This window comes from Thunnus albacares, chromosome 8, assembly GCF_914725855.1.
Source record: "Thunnus albacares chromosome 8, fThuAlb1.1, whole genome shotgun sequence".
In the NCBI taxonomy this organism is placed as follows: Eukaryota; Metazoa; Chordata; class Actinopteri; order Scombriformes; family Scombridae; genus Thunnus; species Thunnus albacares.
Genome location: NC_058113.1, coordinates 33,886,929 through 33,909,659, shown reverse-complemented (window position 1 = coordinate 33,909,659; position 22,731 = coordinate 33,886,929). Strand labels below are relative to the sequence as shown.

At 37.6% G+C, this 22,731-nt stretch overlaps 1 protein-coding gene across 1 annotated transcript in view; it reads left to right on the top strand.

Moving 5' to 3' along the window:
- LOC122987200 (collagen alpha-6(VI) chain-like) overlaps positions 1-22,731 on the top strand; it is a 60,094-nt gene that overhangs the window by 20,531 nt on the left and 16,832 nt on the right. Inside the window, exons 8-24 of the mRNA XM_044358952.1 lie at positions 347-907; positions 1,779-2,423; positions 2,519-2,856; positions 3,833-3,917; positions 5,036-5,181; positions 6,546-6,638; positions 7,585-7,638; positions 8,202-8,273; positions 9,717-9,743; positions 9,933-9,977; positions 11,490-11,543; positions 11,717-11,779; positions 12,626-12,691; positions 13,300-13,353; positions 14,607-14,642; positions 15,389-15,451; positions 18,409-18,471. Coding sequence (XP_044214887.1) covers positions 347-907; positions 1,779-2,423; positions 2,519-2,856; positions 3,833-3,917; positions 5,036-5,181; positions 6,546-6,638; positions 7,585-7,638; positions 8,202-8,273; positions 9,717-9,743; positions 9,933-9,977; positions 11,490-11,543; positions 11,717-11,779; positions 12,626-12,691; positions 13,300-13,353; positions 14,607-14,642; positions 15,389-15,451; positions 18,409-18,471 — 2,465 coding nt within the window. The remainder of the gene's footprint in view (positions 1-346; positions 908-1,778; positions 2,424-2,518; positions 2,857-3,832; positions 3,918-5,035; positions 5,182-6,545; positions 6,639-7,584; positions 7,639-8,201; positions 8,274-9,716; positions 9,744-9,932; positions 9,978-11,489; positions 11,544-11,716; positions 11,780-12,625; positions 12,692-13,299; positions 13,354-14,606; positions 14,643-15,388; positions 15,452-18,408; positions 18,472-22,731) is intronic.

Here is a 22,731-nt window from a genome sequence, read left to right as displayed (position 1 = left end):
AAGTTTAAGATTATTCACATACATGAGAAGAACATGAGATAAAATATAGAGTCAATAGTAACAGAGTTGAGTAGCAGACTTTTTAATTTGGTTTTAAAAGTACTGATGGAGCTGCAGCTCTTCATGTCGTCAGGTAGGAGCTTTCACAGAGAATGCTGACTGCATATTTAAAGCTTTAGTTACTTGCAAATTTTGAAAAGTAAACCTAGTCAGATTAAGAAGAAGGGATTTGAAAGGGGGGGGGGGGGGGTGTCGGGTTGTCATGAGAGGATGACAAAAATTAATCAGTTTTTAACTTTGCCTACTAACCCCCCCTTTACTCTTTGTCCTTTTTGTCTTCTACCAGACTGTAAGACGAGAGAAGCAGACGTTATTTTCCTGGTGGATGGCTCTGCAGGCAAAGATTTATATCAATTCAAACGCTTTATGGAGTCGATAGTGGACCTAACTACAGTTGACAAGAAATTGACTCAGTTTGGGGTCATTCTCTACTCAGATGATGCCGAGTCTGTATTTACTCTAGACAGGTATAACTCCAAACAAAACGTTCTTGAAGCAATAAGAGAAGTGAAGCTACTAGGAGGAAACACCAACACTGCCAAGGCTTTGGCATACTCATCACAGTTTTTTAACCGTACATATGGTGGCCGGGCAGCAAAGGTTCCTCAGATTCTCATAGTGATCACAGACACGAATGCCTCTGACCGTGATGACCTGAAGGAAGCATCTAAGCAACTGAAAGAAAAGGGGATCCACGTCTTAAGTATCGGAGTGAAAGACGCAATTGAAGATCAGCTGAAGATCATGGCTGATGGTAACGCATCCAGAGTTTTCTACAAGGATAATTATGATGCCCTGGAAAATCTCCCCAAGAGTGTTTCCCCTGTCTTCTGCAGTCTGCAGCCAGGTAAGAGGTGTAATGTCACATCTGTGCTGACACACACTATAGTTAGATGTAAAGTTAGGGTCAAAAGTTGTACCACATCTTTGAATGGATCAAAATTCAATCACAAAACCAATTTTTTCACTTATACTTGGTGGTATCTGATCATGATGACAGTTTCAATTTTAATTGCTTTTTGTTTGAATTATAGATTTGTTGAACAAAACTTGTTATGTGTAAGGGGGAATCTCATATTAATAATTTCAGTGATCCTTCTTCTTATTTTTCACCCTCTCACCTTCCTTGTGGAGCTCAGCAGCTTCACTGCACATCGTTTTGCAGCAATCAGGAGCTTCGGGACTCAAGAAGTTTTTAAACTTTTAACTGGATAATGTCCACAGTACTTTCCAAGTCAGCATGCTATACTGTAAAAGAATGACTGAAAGATGATGTTAGTAACAAAACCTGAATGTAAAAGTGAAGTAATTGAAGCCAAAAGCTTAAATATATCATTGTATCTCAGTCCATAGACATGTCAGGGATTAAATAAAGGTGATAATGCTGTCAGTTGGATGGATTTAATAATATTAAGTACACATTTAATAAATTGATGGAATAATTTGTAATTTGGTAGTACAAACTACTAAATTAAGCAAACAAGTTATCAAAATTTCCCCCTCACACCAGGCCCTGTTGGTACAATGGTACTTCATACACATGTGAATGCACAGCTAAACAGTGTATGTTTGCTCAATACACCTGACATCAATAGCAGAGTATGGCAAGAGTCTTAAACCACCAGAATATAGTTTAAATCACACTATAAAGTGAAAAGGTTTCATAGTACACTTGGTGATTAGTAATGTAAGCAAATGACCTTCCTTTTCTCTGGCAGCACTTACAGTTTGCAAGGCTGACCTGGTTTTCCTACTTGATAAGTCCAGCAGTATCAACCCTGAAGAACACAAGGTCATGTTGAACTTCACATCAGAACTTGTGGAAAGCTTCAACATAAGCAAAGAGTTTGTTCAAGTTGGAGCTGCACAATTCAGTGATAATCCTAAGCATGAGTTTTACCTCAACAAGTACTACAAGAAGGAAACTGTGATCAAAGAAATCCTCAAACTAGAGCACACTGGTGTAAACACCTACCTTGGAAGGGCCTTGGGCTACATGAAGAATTACTTCACACCGGAACATGGTAGCCGTGATGATACCCCCCAGAAACTGGTGGTGTTCTCAGACGGAGATGCTCATGATGAAGTGGAGGAAGAAGCCAACCATCTCAGGACTATAGAAGGGGTTCAGATTTTAGTCATCGGTGTTGGAGATGTCCACCTCCTGCAGCTCTTGCAGATCACTGGAAGCCCTGAGAGAGTGTTCAAAGTGCATAATGTTGACAAGTTGGCAGACATCAAGCGAAAGGTGGTCAACGCCATCTGTGAAATGGGAGATGAACCACCTCGACCTACATCTGAACCTACAACTCGACCTACACCTGAACCTAGAACACCTAGTCCACCTAGACCTGATCCACCTGGTGAGTTGATAAGTGCTATTTTGCCTTAATTTTTCTACATTTCTGCCATTCTTATATTTTTAATGTCGCTGCAAAATATAAAATCTCTACCTCAGGTCCTGTAGTACAAGGAAACTGCAGCATCGATATTGGCATCGGATTTGATATTTCACAAAGAGCCAGAGATACTTCGACGCCGCTCCATGACAACCTGCAGGCTATTTTCAAATCCATTTCCTCTGTGAACCTGTGCTGTGACCAGAAAGTCATACCCAACATTGCCTTCCGACTGGTAGACCGTGATGGAAAATCCCTGTACGACACAAACTTTGAGGTGTACAGTGAGGACATGTTACAGAAAGTCATGAAGATATCTAAACCTACTTACTTCAACACCGCCCTGCTGACCTCCTTCAAAAAGATGTTTACGGACAAATCCAAAGCTCATGTGAAGGTGAGAGTGACGCAGCTTCCAACCCTGGAAAAGGATATGTTTTCATTTATTTATCATGAAATTAAGGTGAAGGATGATTTCTCATTCTGTGACAGCAGTGAATGTTTTCAATCAGACTTCAATTCTTGAAAATGTGAGTTAAAAGTGGTTTTAGAAAATCTAATATATGGAAAAGGAGATAACACTAGTACTGTTTCATATTTTCCAATGTCTTTACAGTCTATGTATGGCTTATTATGGCTTATTTGGTAAACAAACCAGATGAAGAGTCTACAGCCATGCTACCAACTCTGTGAGGCTGCCTACTTAGGCACAGCGATGCTTCAAGCTATATGCTATAATCAGCATGCTAACAAGCTCACAATGACAATGCTAATATGCTGATGTTTAGCAAGTGTAATGTTTGTCATGTCCACCATCATAATGGAGCATATTAGCATACTAATATTTGCTAATTAGTAATTAATAGAAAGTACAGCTGAGGCTGAAACTAATGGCATTTCCATTAGTTTTGTGGGTATTTAGTCATAAACAAAAATACTGAACAAAGTGAAATTTTGACCAGATGATGGCGCTAGATAAAAAGTCAGAGCATCACCAAAGTTACTGCAATTCATCCTGACATGAATTAGTCTAGACCAAATTTCATGCCAATCCATCTAAAATTTGTTGAGACATTTCACTCAAAACCACAAATCTGAACCTTGTGGTGGTGCTAGAGGATACGTCAGAGAATCACCAAAGTCAGTAGGATTCATCCTCTGGAGAGAACAATTGTCTCTACAAGGTTTCTATGGTAATCAAATATTTGTCAAGTCTGGACTAAAGTGATGGCCTACAGACAGACAGACATTGGCATCCCTAGAAGCTTGGCTAAAAACATATAAACAACATACAAAAAAGTTTGTCCTTTGCAGACCTGAGTGAGTGATTCTCACTAAGAACAATCTAACATGTGACCAACCTCACCCTTCAGGTGCTGGTGATCTTCTCAGACGGACTCAGTGAAAAGGAAAACGTGACGATTTTGAAGCGTCAGTCAGAACTGCTGAGAAAGTCAAGTAAGTACTGGGAGGCAGAGGTGTTTCCAAAAATGCTCTGATAAATAGAAATATAGAATAATATCATATTATAATATTTATAGTCATACCACTACTCCACTTCTTTTTCCATGCTTCCATTTTTCCAATCTGTCCTCTTCTTCTTCTTCCCCTTTCTCTTCTGTAGTTCTTTCTTTCATTCATCTCTTCTACCCATCTTTCATTGCCTCTTTTTTCCCCCTTATGCTTTTTTACCTCTTTTTTTCCATCTTTCTTGCCCATCCCCCTCTGACTTCCTTTCCAGCCTTTACTTGGTAAAAAATGTCACGCGCTATACTCAAGTCATCGTGGTGTAAATGGTTTAAATTCTTCAAAAGTATATAATAATAAATAAAGTAGGGATATCCTGATCCCAATATGAAATTTTTAATGTTTATTATCTAGAATAATTTACTTGTAGTTTTTTCTACACAAAACATCTCAGCAGGGCACACTGAAGGGCTCGGCCCAGCCCCTGCGTCAAAGCATGACAAACCTGACAACCTGCTCTATCCATTCATATGTGGATATTTATGCTGTATTGAAAACTTCTGCACACAAAGACATTTTTACATTTTTTGTTTTTTTCCATAAAAAGTGTACTAGAGCATGTCTAGTACTACTCTCATACAAAATGACATTTCTGAGTAGCCTAAATAAGCAACAAAAACACCCTAGGGTTGAAAGGATTAAGAAAATACATTCTGCATCATAGTTTTTGATGATTTACTCTGCTGTAATATGTAGTATTATATCTCGTAGTGTTTTATGTTATGTCAGTCCTGCAGTTTTCAACCTCCATAAAAAGATGATGTTTCAGTGTTTTAACAGAGCTCACAATTTAGCTGGTTTGCTGGCAGGCTAACAAACAAAGGATAGAAAATAGATCAGGCTTTACATACATCACAAAAATTCATCAATGTCTCTCGAGCCTGTGAATCAGCTTGGGATATTCCTAAAATCAAGTTGAATGTAGCCATTTGACATAATATTTTATAAAGTGCATTATGTCAGTTTGTAGACCAATGACACATGAACTTCTCTGAGGTAGTAAATCTCTTAGTAAATCTCTTATCTGATGTTGTGTTTATTGTCTGCAGAAGTCAGTGCTCTGCTGACTGTGGCTCTGAAGGGAGCCCATAACCCCGCCCAGCTGCAGACGGTTGAGTTTGGCCGAGGTTTCGACAACAAGAATCGTCTCAGCATCACCATGCCCAGCATCGCCAGCGACATCCGCACACAAATTGTGAGTCTTTCATGTTAGATGTTCTCAGTTGTACACATAAAAGGTGATGGAAGAAGTTGGGTGAATAATGAAAAGAGAGCGCTTGAGGTAGAAGTTCAAACTTCTGCCTACTTTTACGCCACTGTACACATGACCAATCACGACATGATGTCAGATTGTTGGATTGTCAGACTCTAGAACGCAACCTTCAATTCTGTGGTCGTTTCAGATGACTCAAGAGAACAATACAAAGACAAGACAAAACATTACAAAGACTAGAGTAGGGCTGTAGTCAACCAAAGAAAATCTTGATCGAGTAAAATCGCACATAATCTTCAACAAATTGATTAGTCGCGCGCGCGCGGGGGGGGGGGTAACGGGACAGAGACAGACAAACTGGGCAGCCACACATTTCTCCGTTCTGTATTTCTCTGTTTTGTGTCTTCAGCTTATGCTAACCCATTGTTGCTAACTTTGGAGCTAACCCCTTTTACTTTTCCAGCATTTGGGGAAACAACAGACGTGACTTTTTAGCATTTATTAACCGACACACTGTAGTCGGTACTGTACATTTACTGCCAGAAAGTTGTGAAAACAACGGGGGTGCTTTGAATACACCCCCGTTTTCACAGGTAATTTGTTAGTCTGTCCTTCCCGCCGCAGGAAATAATGGATTACTCCTGGTAAGCTACTGATGTAGCACTTTTCTCCTTACGAAAATAACACGGAGATGATTCGACCAATGAGAATTTAGTTGAACGAGAGCATATCGACCAACTAATCGACCAGTCAACCAGCAGACTACAGCCCTAGACTAGAGAGTGCAAAGATGAGCCAAAACAGTGCAAAGTCAAGACAAAATGGTGCAAAGACGAGTCAAAAACAGTACAGAGACCAAAAAGTGTTGTTAGACAATCCGTTTAGCACCTCATCTTAAGCATACTGAAGCCTTTACTCTCCATTAACATCAACTGGAACAAAAGTCTGACAGAAAGATAAAAGATGTCACTTGTAGGATCAATGAACTTTGTATTGACTTATTCATCACTGATTGGACATTATAAAATGATATTTATTATATGGAATGTATTGAAATAGTTTAGTTTGTGTTGGAAGTGAGTGAATTCATGTAACAGTGTTGGTCTAGTTTAGCATATTTATAATGGAAAACAGTTGTGTTGTGTATAACTCAATCAAAAGTGAAATAATACACCTTCCAACAACTTCAAAGTTGTCTGATTTACATGTTGTATAATTGTCTACGTAGTTTGAGTTTTGAAATAAGGCCATTAGAAAGAAATGTTTAAAACTGTGCTGTTTAATATTAATATATATATGAATTTATATTAAATCTTTTGTCTTCTGCTCTCTGTGTCTCTCTGCAGGTTACAGTGTCAGAAAGGGAGTGTTGCAACGTCATGTGCAGATGCTCGGGACACCCAGGCATCCGTGGCTCTCCTGGCCGCCCAGGGTCAAAGGTGACTGCCATAAATACACATCTTTAAACTTTAAACATGATGTCAAGAATGAAAGTCTGGTCTGGGCTGAGAGCAAGTGATTTCATGAAGTCAGCAACAGGCCTGGTTTTGTGTATTCAGAAAGTAATAGTCTGGTAAAAGATAAACTTGCTATATACTCTCAAAATTAGGGGTCTGTCCTTGTTTTTTTAGGAAGTAGTTCATTTTTCGAAATGTGTTTATTTATTTAATATTTATTAATTTATTTTATTTATTGCGTGTGTGTATGTATATCTGCACTACTTTTACTCTTGCCCTATTGTCTGTAACTGTTAATCATTCAATTATGTAAAAGTTTTCACTGTCTACTACTCGTCATCTCTAACGGACGTCTATCATAATCTATGAATTGTGTAGTTGCAAGATCTGGATCTGTTTTGTTTTGGGTGGAGGGTTTGAAGGTGTGTGGGTAATTGCACCATATTGGTGATTTCATGTTGACTGTATATTGTATAAACATTCTCATAATAAAACATATATATATATATAAAACAACAGTCAACCATATAATCATCAAGATAAGTGGTTGCTCAGGTGTATTTATAGAAGGTAGACATACATATAATGGGCTGCCTTGCGTAACGATCCGTCTAGACATGTTTGACGATATATAAACTACTTTACGTTGAATAACTTTAAAAATTAAAAACTTTAAATTTTGTGTCCTCCTTCACTAGTTGTGATGTCACAAATCCTGCTGATATGTCCACGTGTTAAACTGAGATTTAAGGTGAGCTCAGAGAAACTTTCCTCCTTCAGCAGATGAATGTGAAAACAACCTCTGCACAGAGAAGAGAACAACATCCAGCTGAACGAAGAAGAAGAAGAAAAAAAACATGTTTTTGAGTTCATTTTTGGCTTCAGTTAATAATCTATTTGAATCTGTTTGTGTCTGTTTTATAAACAGGGTTTGTCTGGTAGGAGGGGTAACACTGGCTTCCTGGGAGAGGAGGGGCACGCCGTAAGTGCTTCTTCATACAGTTTTTACTCCTTTTAAGATGAGATGAAACTTGGTGGAGTGGTGAAAAAAACTGGAGGCCTTTTGTCGCTGAAACAGCTTTTGGCTGTGTTGAAACTTGAACTGAAATGTGGGTTTAAAACAACCTGCTCCTCTTTGAACTCTTAGTATTTTTTGAGTGTAATAGATTTAATAATTGATAAAATAAAATTTATCAGCCTTACCTAGCATCACCTTCCACCAAATTTTTTTGAGATTTGTTAACATGTAGTTAATATATCTTGCTAACTAACATACAGACATACAAATGGGACCAAAATTGATACGAGTATGAAGCCAAACAAAAGAAACCAAACAAAAGATGATTTTGTGGATACACAATTTGTCCTAAAGTCAATAAAAAATGAAAGAGCCTTAAAACAGGCTTTTAACAAGCGTAAATTACTAAAATGCCAGTAAAACTATCACAAGGATATTGTTCATAGGATGAAACTGCTTGACCTGCTCGTATCTTCTGGACTCTTGTGTAGTCTGCGGTCACAGTTTGATTTGTCTGGTTGTTGCAGGGCGACCGAGGACCTCCTGGACCAGTTGGACCTCTGGGCATCCAGGGCTGTCCTGGAACCAGAGGACAGAAGGTACAGCACTGCTTAATACTACCGAGAGGAACACAATAACACTGAGGATGGAAAAATGCCTCCTACTGAGTGATGTTAAGACCAAATAAAAAGGGAATTAAGTGCTGTGGTCTGTTGTGTTTGTGGGGCTCTAGAGGGTGTGTCATTGCCAGTATTGATACCATGACTGGATGTTTTTTACATTAGTTCTTCTTTAAAATAAGATTAAGTAAAGTAAGAATGTAACAATAACATTTTGTCATGGCTTCATGTTCTTCACCACCATAGTTCACTGTCCACACTGCCCTACAAAGGCAGAGGATGCAGTGAAGTTTAAGGGCGGCTAGGGGAGTAACAAATAGAAAACTTGTCATTGTTATTTTATGTAGTTTCAGACCACAACAAATAATTGCATAACCCACATGTAGATACTGTACTATGGATAATCTCCACAGGATGTAAGGAGAATATACAGTATCTACCAACAGCATGTCCATTTTTACTACTTTGTTTACATATTGATTTTTAACAGGGATGCACAATACATTTATTTTTCCAGATAAATCCCAGGGTGCACGTTGCTGAAGTAAAAGATAACAGTCAGTCGTGGTGGATTACAACATTACGGAAAAATAGGCAATAAGAAAATTAACTTTAATTTGATTATTTAATATATTTTGGGAATTGAATCTGTGTTTTGCAAGGTATCTACCCATCCTTCCACCATTGATATTTATACTGAAATCATTTAAAATTTATTACATTTCAATACGTGACTTCAAAAGGTACCTCAGCCACCAAATCACATGAATTCTATGAGGTAGAAGCTAAAATGGTTGTTGCTGCTCATCAACTAAGCTAGTTAGCTTAAGCAGGAGTTTAGCTGGGTTTTTATTCTCCATCATGATTGGATTTAGCTCCTGCTTTGTTTAGTTATGTGAAATAACTGACCGAATTACCAAAATGTCAACAGCTACATAGCTTAATAACTATATTTAAATTTAGTTTTAAGGCTATCTCACAAGCTAGCTGTGATTTAAAGCTAACTCAACCACCAAATTACATGAATTCCACCGGAGTTAGAAGCTAAAATAGTTGTCACTGCTAAGCTCGTTAGCTTTAGCAAGAGTTAAGCTGAGGTTTAATGCTCCATCATGATTTTCACATAATAATTTGCACAGTTTCACAATTTTCTATATAATAGAACAGATGTAATGTAAGACTCTGGTCTGAACCCACGTTTCACCAAACACGTCTTTTCTACATTTTTTGCCCGTGTGGAGCGACATCAGAACCTTTTGGCTTCTAGTACATATCTGTCCAAAAATATGACATTTAATTTTATACAAACTCACACAAAGTTTACTGTGAGAGTAGCCTGGAAATGTTTATAATAGTGATAATATATGCTGATCTTGTTGTCCTTTGCCTGGTATGTTTATATCCTGTTGTTTGTGTGTGCAGGGCAATCCAGGATTCTCTGGCGACAGGGTGAGTGACTCAGGCTTCCTGGAATGTGAAGACAATGAATTAAGCAAGAGAGCAAATGTGAAATGCAGCATTAAGTGAAGAGTGTTTGGACAAATATTTAAATCTAGACAAACATTTTAGTTCAGATGTGTTCTCATTAAGAGAGGGCAGCTGTGAGATGTTACAGATGATTCTCTTCCAACGCTGCAGGGTGAGAACGGAGAAGACGGACTGGATGGAATCAATGGAGAACAGGTACGAATGTCAGCAGCTACATCAGTTCAGCATATCATTAAAAAGATAAACCAAGACCTCAAATCAGCTTTCTTCTCTTCGATAAATATAATAATTTATTATTATTATATTATGTTAACACCTTAAACCTCCTCACTGTGAGGTTTCTTATCTTGAGATTTCCCGTATAACATTCAACAATCAAAGTCAAAGTTTGGGAAAAAGCATCAATTTTTGTTAATTATTAAGAGTTTAACAGTCAAACACCCAGCAGGTTTGATCAGATTTGACTGACATTAGACTGACTTCCCAACTTTTAAATTTATCGCCAACTATTTTAATTTTGATTAATCATTTTAGGTAATTGTTTAATAAATTTAAAAAGTCAAAATTTTCAGATTCCAGCTTCTTAAATGTGAATATTTTCTGGTTTCTTTAGTCCTCTATGATAATAAACTGAATATCTTTGGGTTGAGGACAAAACAAGACATTGGAGGACTTTAGGAAACACTGATCGACAGGTTTCACCATTTTCTGACATTTTATAGACCAACCAACTAGTCGATTAATCGAGAAAATGATCGACAGATTAATCGATAATGAAAATAATCATTAGTTGCAGCCATAATCTTATGCAATGTGTCCCATTTTTTCATTTGTTCCATTTCCAGTTTTGTCTTTTAACTTGCTGTTGCTTTTGCTGGTTGTAGTCAACACAAGTCAACAATCTGGGTCCTGAATGGTTCACACAGCCTATTTCTCAAAGTTGGAAAGATGATTTTCACTGTGTTGGTCTGTAATCTGATTTACCAACATAAATAAAAGCACATCTTTTTTTTTTTTTAAGTCTCTCGTGTTCTTTCAGCTTTGTCCTACATGCTGTACGTTATAAAACTGATCAGTTGTTTGCTAAAATGTAGGTGCAAGATGATCACAGTCATCAGATGCCAATATATACAATGCAGTATATCCTCACGTCTGATGTAGACAGGAAGTTAAAAGACAACATTATGAAGTCGGAGCGTTTCATTGTAGCTGAAACTCATAAGGTCAATAACCTAAAGGATTTTTTAGGCCCATACTGATATTCATATTTGAGCATTTTTAAAATACAATAATCCATTATTATTTTCTTTACACTTTATTTTCTTTGTGTTCATGTTGGACTCTGTTGCTCAGAGTAAAGAGTTGATTGAGAAAGGCTTTTTTCAACCCTGATTCTCTCTCTCTGTAGCCGCAAAATAAGGAATTTAGCAAGATCATTTAGTAGAAAGAGGGGAATACCAGCAAGATGTAAAAACATCTAAATATAGATATCAGATCACGTTGTAGATAAATATTATGACTTGTGAAATTAAACTATGGTAACAGACGTGGATGTCAACAGTGGAAGTATAATCATGTAAACCTGTGTTTCTCCTCTGGAGAGTTAAAGCAAACAATAGACTCTTGATGTGATGTGTGATGTGAGATGATGTGAAAGAAGGTTTTCAGGCTCTCAGTGCTGAACTGTTTCTGTTTTTTTGTTTGCAGGGAGTGACAGGACTGAATGGAAGTCGAGGAGAGCGAGGACATCCAGGAGAGCCAGTAAGTAAACTAAGAACCTTTTCTCATGACATTTCCCTGCGTGGTGGTACTCGCTGGTCTTTGGGTTTTGTCTGGCTTTATATTTACTTACTTTTGATTCACTGCATAAAAAAATCACATGAAGTGAAGCTCAGAGGTGTTGGCTGATTGACAGGTTGAACTCTTGTCCTCAGGGTATCCCAGGTGGAAGAGGAGAGGAGGGTCTGAAAGGAGAGCAAGGACTGAGAGGAGATCCGGTAAGGTCTGACGTTATCTCTGTTTCTCTGTTTGTCACTCACTTTCTCACCATCAACTTCTTGTTTAACATCCACAATCCCTCACTGGCTTCCCACACTCAAACACCTGAGCTAGGGATGTACATGATGACTGGTGAGACGATTTTGAATCTGATTGGGGCATCGCGACTGATTGGGCAGGAGTCGGAGCGGATCAGTGCCAGTCTGGGTCAGTTGGTGTTCACAGCCGGCAGATAAAATCATATAGTGTGTGATTTGTCTAATTTTACGTCTTCAGATTCAAACGCTTCCAGTCGCTCTCATAAAGAGTTTTTTAAACATGTTTGATATTTACAACCAAAGACGTCACTTGTGTGTCAACTCAAACAAGCCAAGTCTACATACTTGGATGTTGCCGAGAAAGTGAGTCTGCACTCTTGGCTCAGTGTTTATGGTTAAGGACAGTTTAAGAGGCTGATATCCCAACATCCACCATTTCTCATCAACAAACCCTTAAACTAAGAGCAAAGTCCTACAGCTCACATCTCATCCAAATCCTTTTGTAACTATAAGTAATTAACAGATAAACAAAGAGAATTTATCCATAAGTGTTTTTGGCAACATCTTAAAGTCAGTCCTGCTCAGCTCATTCTCAGCCTTTTTAGTCGTCTCTGCAGTCGCATTACATCGTTATATTTACAAGAGTCAGTGACATATAGCTTTAATTTCAATAAATATAAAAGCAACTCTGCTTTCAGGCGGTCACAGCTGGAACACAGCTGACGGCTCCACTTTAGGAAACTTTGTAGAGTTAATTTTTTCAAAGTGATCGTGTTAAGATTCTGGTTTCTGTGTTTTGTCTGAAAGGGAGAACCGGGCATAACTAACATCCAACAAGGAACCAAAGGAGAACCCGGGAACCCAGGATTACCAGTAAGAAACATCACAGCCTGCATGTGTGCTGAGATCAGTGCTGTGAAATCAACCTCAAGTCCCACAAAGCACTGCTGTTGGAAACATCGAATCAGAGATCCTGTACTTAGGTTACGTGATGACGCCTGAACTAGTTCACTTTGCTAAAGAGAGTCACAGGATATGGTATAAATGTCTGGGAATAGCATAGTAAATGGACCTTGTGTTTGAAATATTCTGGATGAACAAACAAACAAACGTAAAAAAGAAAAGACTTCTGATGGTCATAATATAATCTTAAAGGTCTGTGTTTCAGTGTTGAGACGTTTTGAAGTTATTATGTAAAGGGAACTTTTTGAAAATGTAAATATATACATTCTATTCATACAGAGCTTTTAAAAGGCACTCAAAGACACTTTACATAGATAAACAAGTTGGCAAAAAACAAGCTACACACAACAACAACAACAACAACAGAGCAGCTACTCTACTCTGAATTTGCACCCGGGTTTGTGTTTGTTACACACAAAAAAAATCTCCATATTAAAGTATTTCATCTGTCATTGGTTGAGTCCTAAATCATATATTGTGTATCACTCTGCTGAACTGTGATGTTTCTAAATCTGCAGGGATCACCTGGTCTGGACGGGAATAAAGGAGACGCCGGGGTCAATGGAAACCCGGTAAGATAAAAGATACTCAGTTCATCACAGACATCTGAGAGAAGAAGAGAGTATTTATATTTGAGGCCTGGAATTAAAGAACACTCTGCATCTTTGCTTTTAAAATGATTTGTATTATTACTGGATCATCAAAATGGTTCTCTGTTGATCAATTAACTGATGATTATTTTCATTATCAATTAATCTGTTGATTATTTTCTTTGTTTAGTCTATAAAATGTCATAAAATGGTCATTTTATTCAGCCACGACAGAGTTGCAGAGAGGAGTGCCGGGAGGAGTTTGTTGTGTTGGAGAACAGAAAGTGTAGCTTAATGTTAAAAAGATTTTCAAAGTCATGGCTGAATAACTCAACTCTCAGGAAATTTCAGAGCGAGACTTCTCCTCCAATGAGACTTGGTCAGACACAATAACAAACAGACTGGATCAAGCGAAAGGTTTAATTTCTACATTTAATTTCTCTGTATGGTCCTTTCTATAATGTTGTCAGACACTTATAATAATAATTTGAGCCTGTTGGTGGAAAAAACAAGAACTTTTAGTGGACGTACATTGACGGAGTGTTATTACCCCGTCAGATTACATCACAGCCTGTTTCACAGCTGCTGGTTGAAGCGCTCTTATTCAATACTGGGCCGATTTCAAAATTTGTTGTCTCCATTAGTCACTTAGACACAAAAAGATGGAAAAAGAGGGTCCAGGTTGAAAAATATCAAATTTCCCTTTGAAGAAGCTGAAACCAGAGAATTTGGACATTTCTTGAAAAATTACTAATAACAATTAATCAATTAACGAAATAGCTAACGATTAATTTTATGTTGATTGACTGATCTCTGCAGCTCCAGACTGGTCGACTAATTGCCTCACCTCTGATATCATAAATAAAGACTGACCAGTGCTGGAGCAGTGTTACCAATGTTTTTGTTTGTTAGCGCTATGTGCAGTGTGATATTGATATTTGATATTGATGCTGTCATGTTTTGCTAATTTATATTTTATATTTGTGGGGAAAAACTAATGAAATTTAATACTTTTTTAAATAGCCTGAAAGATACTCGATCGATATGTTATATGGAAACATTTCCAATCTGTGCAGATGAGTCATCGCCTCAATTTGTATCACACAGATTATTAACTGAAACAGTTAATAAAGAAAATACAGCAGATTAATTGTTAATGACAATAATCCTTATTTGCAGCCTGAGATCAAATATTCTTTAAACATGTTTAAAACTGTTGTTTTTCTGCTGTTCAGGGTCCAGATGGAAGAAGAGGTCCGTATGGTGGGAAGGTATGAACTCAAACAACACTCAGTTTAGCCGGAAAAGGTTTATGTAAATATATCTGTATCTATATCTATATTATATCTATATATTATATTCGAATTATGACAAATAATTGTTTTTTGTATAGAAATAGAACTAACCTTCCTCTGCTTTGTGGGAAAGTGATTGTTGAAACTTTTTTTTTTCTCTCTCACATGAATTATGGTGATGTTATTTATAAGCAGCCTCCACTCTGAAGTCCTTGGATCCTGTTTATCATTCTGCTCTTAGATTTATTACTGGTGATATTTTTAGCTCTCATCATTGCATCCAGTATGGAGAAGATGTGTGGTCTTCTCTGTCTGAGAGACGTGACAGGCATATGTATTTGTTTATCTGTAAGGATCTTATTGGGAAGCTGCCATCTTATAATATCTTATAATATATAATATATATATTATATATAATATCTATAATAGATATCTATAATAGATAGACATCAAACTTGGCTTTCACTGCAAGTCCCTCGAGTTTGCACTGAGTTTGGAAGATCTGCTTTTAGTGTCTACCACCCTGAACTCTTTACAGAGCACCCTAAAAATAAATACTTTGGTAACCCTTGATCAGTTTAAATCTATGATCACAAACCACTCAGCTTCTGTTTGTACCTTTTTCAGCTTTGTTTTTTCAAGTTTAAATAAAAGGAAAAAATAATATATCTATTAAACACTGAAACACCTGTCATTTCACCTCTGTGTGTGTCTTCCTGCAGGGTGCCCCTGGAGGACCGGGAGCTCCAGGACTCCAGGGCAGCCCAGGTACTCCTGGTCCACAGGTGAGTGATCAGACAACAGCAGCCATCCAACAGCTGAGAATGTGAAGCCAGATCTAAAGGGTTAAAGGGACAGTAGTTCATCTGATGAGGTTCTCTCTCCTTACAGTTTATTGCTGTTGTCCTCCTTTCTGCATCCAACGTCTCATCAATATGTCTAAACTACTTTTGAGTTCCCACATCATATGTTTTGTATCCCCTCTGATCAACAGAGGAAGGCTGAACTGTATTATGAAAAAGCATGATGTGTTTATATGTCATGTGTTATGTAATATGAAGCTTCAGCATCCAAATGAGTCAAATCAAGTAGATATCTTTCAACGTTACAGTCTTTTTAGTGCCAAAGTCCCTCTTTTTGTTATTATACTTCCACCGCAGCTCAACAGGGAAACACTGTCCGAGGAAACACAAAGAGGAAATTTAAACTTTAAATCCAATATCTACCCGACTTGTGCAGCATTTATTAGCTAAATGTTTTGTACCAATTAAATTACAGTATCAACATGGACATGTATACAGATTTAGTAGCAAAAAATATTTTAATTTAATTTCTAAAGCCTGTACTTTCAGCTTTTGTTACACTGCCATCTATATTCACAGTTACGCATCAAACTGAAACCTTTATGTTTGTTTATTGATCAGTGAAGGAACCCAAACAGAAGCTGAACATCAGCAACTTCACTACTTTCATGGTTTCATTTCATCCAGTATGAAAGATTACAAAGTTACACACAAGGAAAATGTGTAAATACAGACTGCACTGTGTTTCTATTCAGAAAAGCTTCTGTTAAATTCTTAAAAGCTCAGTTACAGCTGTTCATTTACTGCTCACAGTCATCCCTCTGCCAAACACACAGATGTTTCTAGTTTCACAGAACAACAAAGATCAGACTCATGTAGATAGTGCCTGTGTTTTTCCTGGAAGGTGGATTTGATAGATTTGGATGTGATAAATGGCTTGGCTGGTGAACAGACTTCCATGGAAATTCAGTGGAGCTTTCCCAGGAAAGGGAAACTGTGTTTTTCTCTGTGGGGTTTTTGAATGAAGAGAAAAAGGTTTCCAATTCTCCTGTTGTTAGATCACTGTCCTCCTCTAAATGTCTTGAAAAGATCTGATGTGCTGTATCTTTGAAAAACATTTATATGCACTGGTCTAATGAAAAATGGGAAATAATCACCAACTATCACCCTTTCTGCTGCAAGAGTTACTTAAACCAGTCGAGGTCTAACTAGCTGCAGCTCTGTGAGGCTGTAGTCAGGCACAGTGGTACTTTAAGTTAATAGGTTAACTTAAATTACAAAACGATACTTACAATTACTTACAATAGTTGTTTCTCCATCCACATGTTTTTATGCACATTTTTAATTAGCACATAAAACAACGTGAGTAGAAATGTTAATAATTCTAGTAAAAAAGATCAATATATATTTTTATAGGTCAGTTGAAACATTTTATTGTTCCAGACTTTCTATTTCCACTCTGGTTTTAAAGCAGAGCTTCTAATACATGGAGAGATCATTTACGACTAAACACATAATGATGATTTTAGCTGCATTTTAATAGTATAAAGTTTATTAAGCTGACAGTGTGGATGATTTTACACTCTGATTCCATCACTGCAGCTAAGAATAACTGGAAATGAAAATGAAATATTGTTTTTTATTAGAAAAATAATCAACACTGTTAATTGGCTCCCGTGACTATAAAGCAACATTTGGGTCAGATAGACCGCATCAGTCATTAACTACTTTTACACTCTTTGTTTCAGTAGCAGAAACAGTCTGACGTTACTTTTGTTTTTTATGTGACATATTCAGATGGTTTCTTCATCATCCAACAAAATAGCAAAAAATACTCTCTGTACTTAAGTCATATATGATAATTCCTACATGTATTTTAAGCCGTAGCCTAATATGTGGAAATTATTGCTAGTGTTTCTACATCTTATTCTGTTGTGTGATTACAGGCTGTCATTTACATTTCACTTCGTTGAATATGACTTTTTGCTGTCTCCTAAACAGAAGTTTTCCGCAGGTACTTGGTATCACCGTTTCATCTCATATCATGAAGTACTTCATTCATGGTTCTGATTATGTCACTCGTAATTAACAACCCCGCTTCTTTCAGATGAACACGCTCGTAGCTGGAAAACCTTGGGTTTACTGAGCTAATTGATAACCAGCTTCGTAGTTCTGGTTATCTGGACGGCCAATGTTAGGTTCAGTGAAGCCAGATAGTGAAAAGATATCCTGGGTATGTTGAACTTGCATCGTAGTACAGGCCTCTGGTCTCCCTGAGTGACCCCTTTAAGTGCATGTAAACATACTAAATGATAAAGAGACAAAATGTTTTGTTATAAAAATTAGAATTATACTGTGATTCGATGTCTTAAAACCTTACTATGTGCGCGTTCTTGTTTTTGCATATCATGATGAATCTTCCTGTTTTGCTCTGCAAAGTTGCAGAAACAGCAAACGTAGCAGCTAAGATTAACGACGGGGGGCCAGTACATGCATTAGAGGACATCAGGAGGGAATAAAGGTCAGAGACAGGTCAGAAGGGAGTTATCTCGATTCAGGGACCTACACCTGGCCAACCAATTAGAGAACTGAGAAAATGTCATGACATTATCTGTGGAATATGTCTGTAAACATTAGGAGAAATATGAGACGCCCATTTGTAAGGTATATAAACCAATTGTGAATATTCTGAGACAAGCCTTTTTCTCTGTAACCCTGTTTGTGTGTTGCACTGTGAAACACTCCTTCCTGTACAAGAAAATAAATTCCAGTCTCCATTATTTAAAGGTCATTAGGAAGAAATTCTTTTAACATGTATCAGGATCTGTCTGATTCAATTCAGGAGGTGACAATTATTGATCAATCAGAATTTACACTGAAGTGGAATAACACATCTGTATGAGGAGTGTGTTTTAAATCTGTCCATGTTGTGTTTGCAGGGACGCAGTGGAGGAAACGGTGAACGTGGACCCAAAGGGATCTCTGGCTTTCCTGGACCTCGGGTCAGTAAATAACCTCAACAGTCTTGTCTCCAACAACCAGGGTCTCACTGTGGTCAGCGGTGGTGGTCACTTTGATCAAATAGTGACGAGTTTTCTAGCTGGCAAAAGTTGTCACTGGTAGGACTTTTCCACAACAGGAACTCAATGACCTACAACTGTATTTTCTGTTTTATGTAACATTTCCAGTAGTGAGCTATTTTTTCTACTTGATAGTGGAGCAGAGCGACTAAATGCTTCATACTATATTTTATTTTACCTTGAAGAAAATAATTAGAAACCATTGTGCTATATCTCTGTTCCGCTCTGTCAACCTCCTACTGTGTGTGGAGCTGTCGTGGGAAATCTTCAAATGGGCCAATAAATCTTCAGGTCACCCACAACTTAGTATTAAACTCAAAACCTATAAGAGAAAGACTCAAAAAATACACTTGAAGCTGGTAGAATTCAATGTGAATAGGTTTACTGTGCATAAAGAGCAATACAAAGCAAACCAAGGCCTTTATCCCAGGATAAAAAACCTAATGCAAAATCATAAAAAATGATAGTCCATACTTCTCATAACCCCTCTTATTGTGGAGCTTATTTACAAGACTCCACCTCGTATTTTAATCATATTCAAAACTATTTGGTCATTATTGCTGAGTTCATTAGGGATCTTGACACTTTGGTTTATCGTAGAAAACAGAGAACCAAAACGTCATATTACTGATTAGCCTTCTTTTCAACTTCCCTGGGAACTTTCTCTTATTGACATAAATGTTACTTTCGCATATTCACTTGTACATTTGTTTGATCATGGGAAGGCAGTCTCCACCACAGAGCTCTTCCAATAATTTAGCAATACTAAGGTTTAAGAGTCAAAATATATATTAGCTCCACTTATTCTGTTGATGTCTGCCCCACAACTTACCTGCACTCGCCACGCTCACCTACTGACCAGCACATAACGATGGCAAAGTTTGTTCCAGTGTGGACATACAGCGTAGCTTTTTCAGAGACTTACATCTGAAACTTTCTGGTTTGAAAAACACAGTGGAAATATAAAACAGAACCTGGGCCTTACAGGTTCTTATAAATTCAGGTTCAGGGAAGCTCCAGTTTACAAGTTTTCAATTTCCTGTAGTAGAAAAAAGCTCTAATCTCACTTTAAGTTTGCTTAAAAAGAATATAAATCAACTCAAAAGCCTCCTGTTGAAGAGGAAGTTGAACTATTGAATTTATTAAAGATTCTATAGAAAGTACTTGGAATGTATAAGACAGAATTGTACAAAATTATGCCTGAAAAAGGGAGAACACTGTTCCTGAAGAATTTGTTTAAGATGTTTTTTTTTTAATAAACAAAGATGATGAGTGTTGGACAATATGTAAGTTTGAATTCCATAAAACAGGACTGGACCTGAAAAGACCTTTAGTCATTGAGTTATCTTGCTGCGGATCAAACTGTTGGATAGATTAAAGCTGCCAGCAGTGATGAACAGGCCCTCATGCCCCATGCACGTTGGATTGTGACGTGGTCGGTGGGTCTGGACTTCCTCATACACAGGCGTTTTTTGGACAGTGCATGAAGTGGTGAAGCTATTTTAGAACTAGAAAACATCCACAAAGTAACAAACACACCTGAGAAATAAAGGCATGTTGTAGTTTATGTTGTTAGGAACATACTATGTAATATCATGCAAACCTGATGATGTGTGTTGTAAGGCAGAATTCCTGTGCACAGTAGGTGGCACTATGAGAAACAAACAATATGGAAGCATGGTGAGTTTGTGTCTAAAACAAATTAATTTCCTAATTTTCATCAAGTCTATTTTTAGAAAAGGAAAGACTTCAAACCCACATGACCTGGTCAAAGTTTGATTGAAATGTGTACTGTCAGGCGTGTAGAGACAATAACTGCAGCTGGACACAGAAAAATACTCATATTTGAATGGAGAGTGTGAGCGAACCCACACCTTTTTGAACATTTACCGCTTCCACAAAGTTTTAGAGACAAACTTCATTTGAACTTTAAATGAATCACGAAACTTTGACTTACAAATCTTGAATTTACATGGTTTTTCTATCTTTTACTGTTTTTGAGATATTAGAGTGTGAGTTTTAAAATATTTTCTCTCTCCTCCTGTGATTTTATGATGAGTGTGTATTGCGAAATGTGTCACAGCCCTGAGGGAGTGACATCACCAGGAGCAGTTGAGGAGGAGTACACTTCTGGTGAAATATCCTCATAAATCCCATTACTTTGATTAAAAATCATATATTAGTAGGAAATTTTGTGGCGAATCCATTGATACAGGTTTGAAAGTGGTCAGACTTATAGTTTAGACGTCAGAAGCCTCTGTGTGACACAAAGTCCATGCCTCCGACATTGTTTTACATTGTAAGGGGTACATTTGATGTGATGTGGCACTGCAACTTTCAGGGCTTATAAAATCCAAACCATTCGAGTTATTACAAAGTTTTTAACAACTTTTTTTCAGCACAGTGTCATAAGTCATTTATTTAAGTTTGAAGCCGATACCATAAACGCCTTCGGAGGAGATAGCGTTTGTTCAGGGGCCAAAATTAAGGCAAAGTCTCATATTGACAGGATAACTGTGGACTTCCTGTTGGATTTAGGTCAGGGGTGTCAGCATATGATTTGTAGGTCTTGATAAGACGAATAATTGAGTTTTGGTTTGATCTCTCTATAACATTCCTATGGGCTGTGGCAGCCATTTTAGTTACATAGGTGGCGCTAGAGAGCACATTTTGGCTTTTTGGGGATTCATTTTTACATTTTATCAAATTTTTTACCACGCCTGATGTGCTTGCCTAATTTGGTGAGTTTTTGAGCATGTTTAGGGGGGTCAAATTTAGGGTGTAAGTGGCGTAATAATAAAGAAAGAAAGAAAGAAACACACGAAATACATGGGACTCCCCAAGAAATTTCCTACTAAAATGTGATATTTAATGTAAGATTTGGCGAAAGTCGTGGGATTTATGAGGCGATTTCACAAGAAGAGTGACATTCTCCTTTACAACTGAGAGGGAGAGAGAGAGAATAGGAGGGGGGGATGGGTGTGGGGGTTGAATGGAGCTCATTTTTGTAGGATACAGCAGAAAGATCTATATACATACAGTACATTATATACAAACTTTGTATGAAGTTTGGTGTTATTATCATTTATTTTACAATAATTATAGGTCTTATATGTATAATTCAGTAGTGGGGATGACCTATGAGGGGAAGGGAAAAAATGGAGTGAGGGTGACAGTTTAGTGAGAAAGTGCTGCAGAAAAATAAAATCAAAACAAAAATTTGTAGTTCTGTACTGCAGTTTTTCCTTTATTAGGCCCGAGCACCTAGTGGTTCGCTCACACTCCATTCAAATATATGCGTATTTTTCTGTGTCCAGCTGCAGTTACTTATTGTCTCTACACACCTGACAGTACACGTTTCAATCAAACTTTGACCAGGTCATGTGGGTCAAAGGTCTTTACTTTTCTAAAAATAGACTTGATGAAGATTTGGAAATTAATTTGTGAATGTGCCCAAAACTTGCATCATTTTGATGACACAGGTGTGAGTAAGGCAGACATGTCTCACTCTGCAGAAAATTCTCATCCTCACACCGTTGAGATTTGATGTTTCGCCATGACAGAGGAAGTTGTTATAACTTTATTGTAAATGCTCCAGTTGCACCAAACTTTACATGTTTGATAAGAGTCCCGGCCTGAACACGTCTACATGACAATATTCCATCAGTGATGCAAACTGGCTGAATAGCGCGCCCTACAAAATTTCAGTGAAGCAGCCCCAGCAGCAGGCAAAATAGTGGACAAAGTAAGTGATGTTTATCTCCTTCTTGCACTGTCTGAAAACAGCCGGGTCTGAAGACATCTACATGCCCGTCACAGAAGCCCTTCGATTGCACCGCAGCCTGACGTGCGCGGGCCCATTCAACGCTGCTTGCAGCTTCAATTTAGTCTCATATGGTTTATCCACACAAACCTTGTTCAGTTACCTTTTCTTTAAAATCCATAAAACATCATCTCCTTACAGAAGCCCCGAGAGGCAAGTAGTGATCAATTTTCTAAGTCTGATCTACATTTTTTTCTCTCCTGTGTTTGTGACTTAAGAAGAGGTAAAATAAAAAAAAAAAGGTTTACCATGACAATCTTTCGAAGTTCCTTTTTTTTCCATCTGTGAAACAGGTGGAAAAAAGTTTTTACAAGTGAAATTTTTTGGACTAAAAGCATTAAAAAAATTCACCTTGAAAA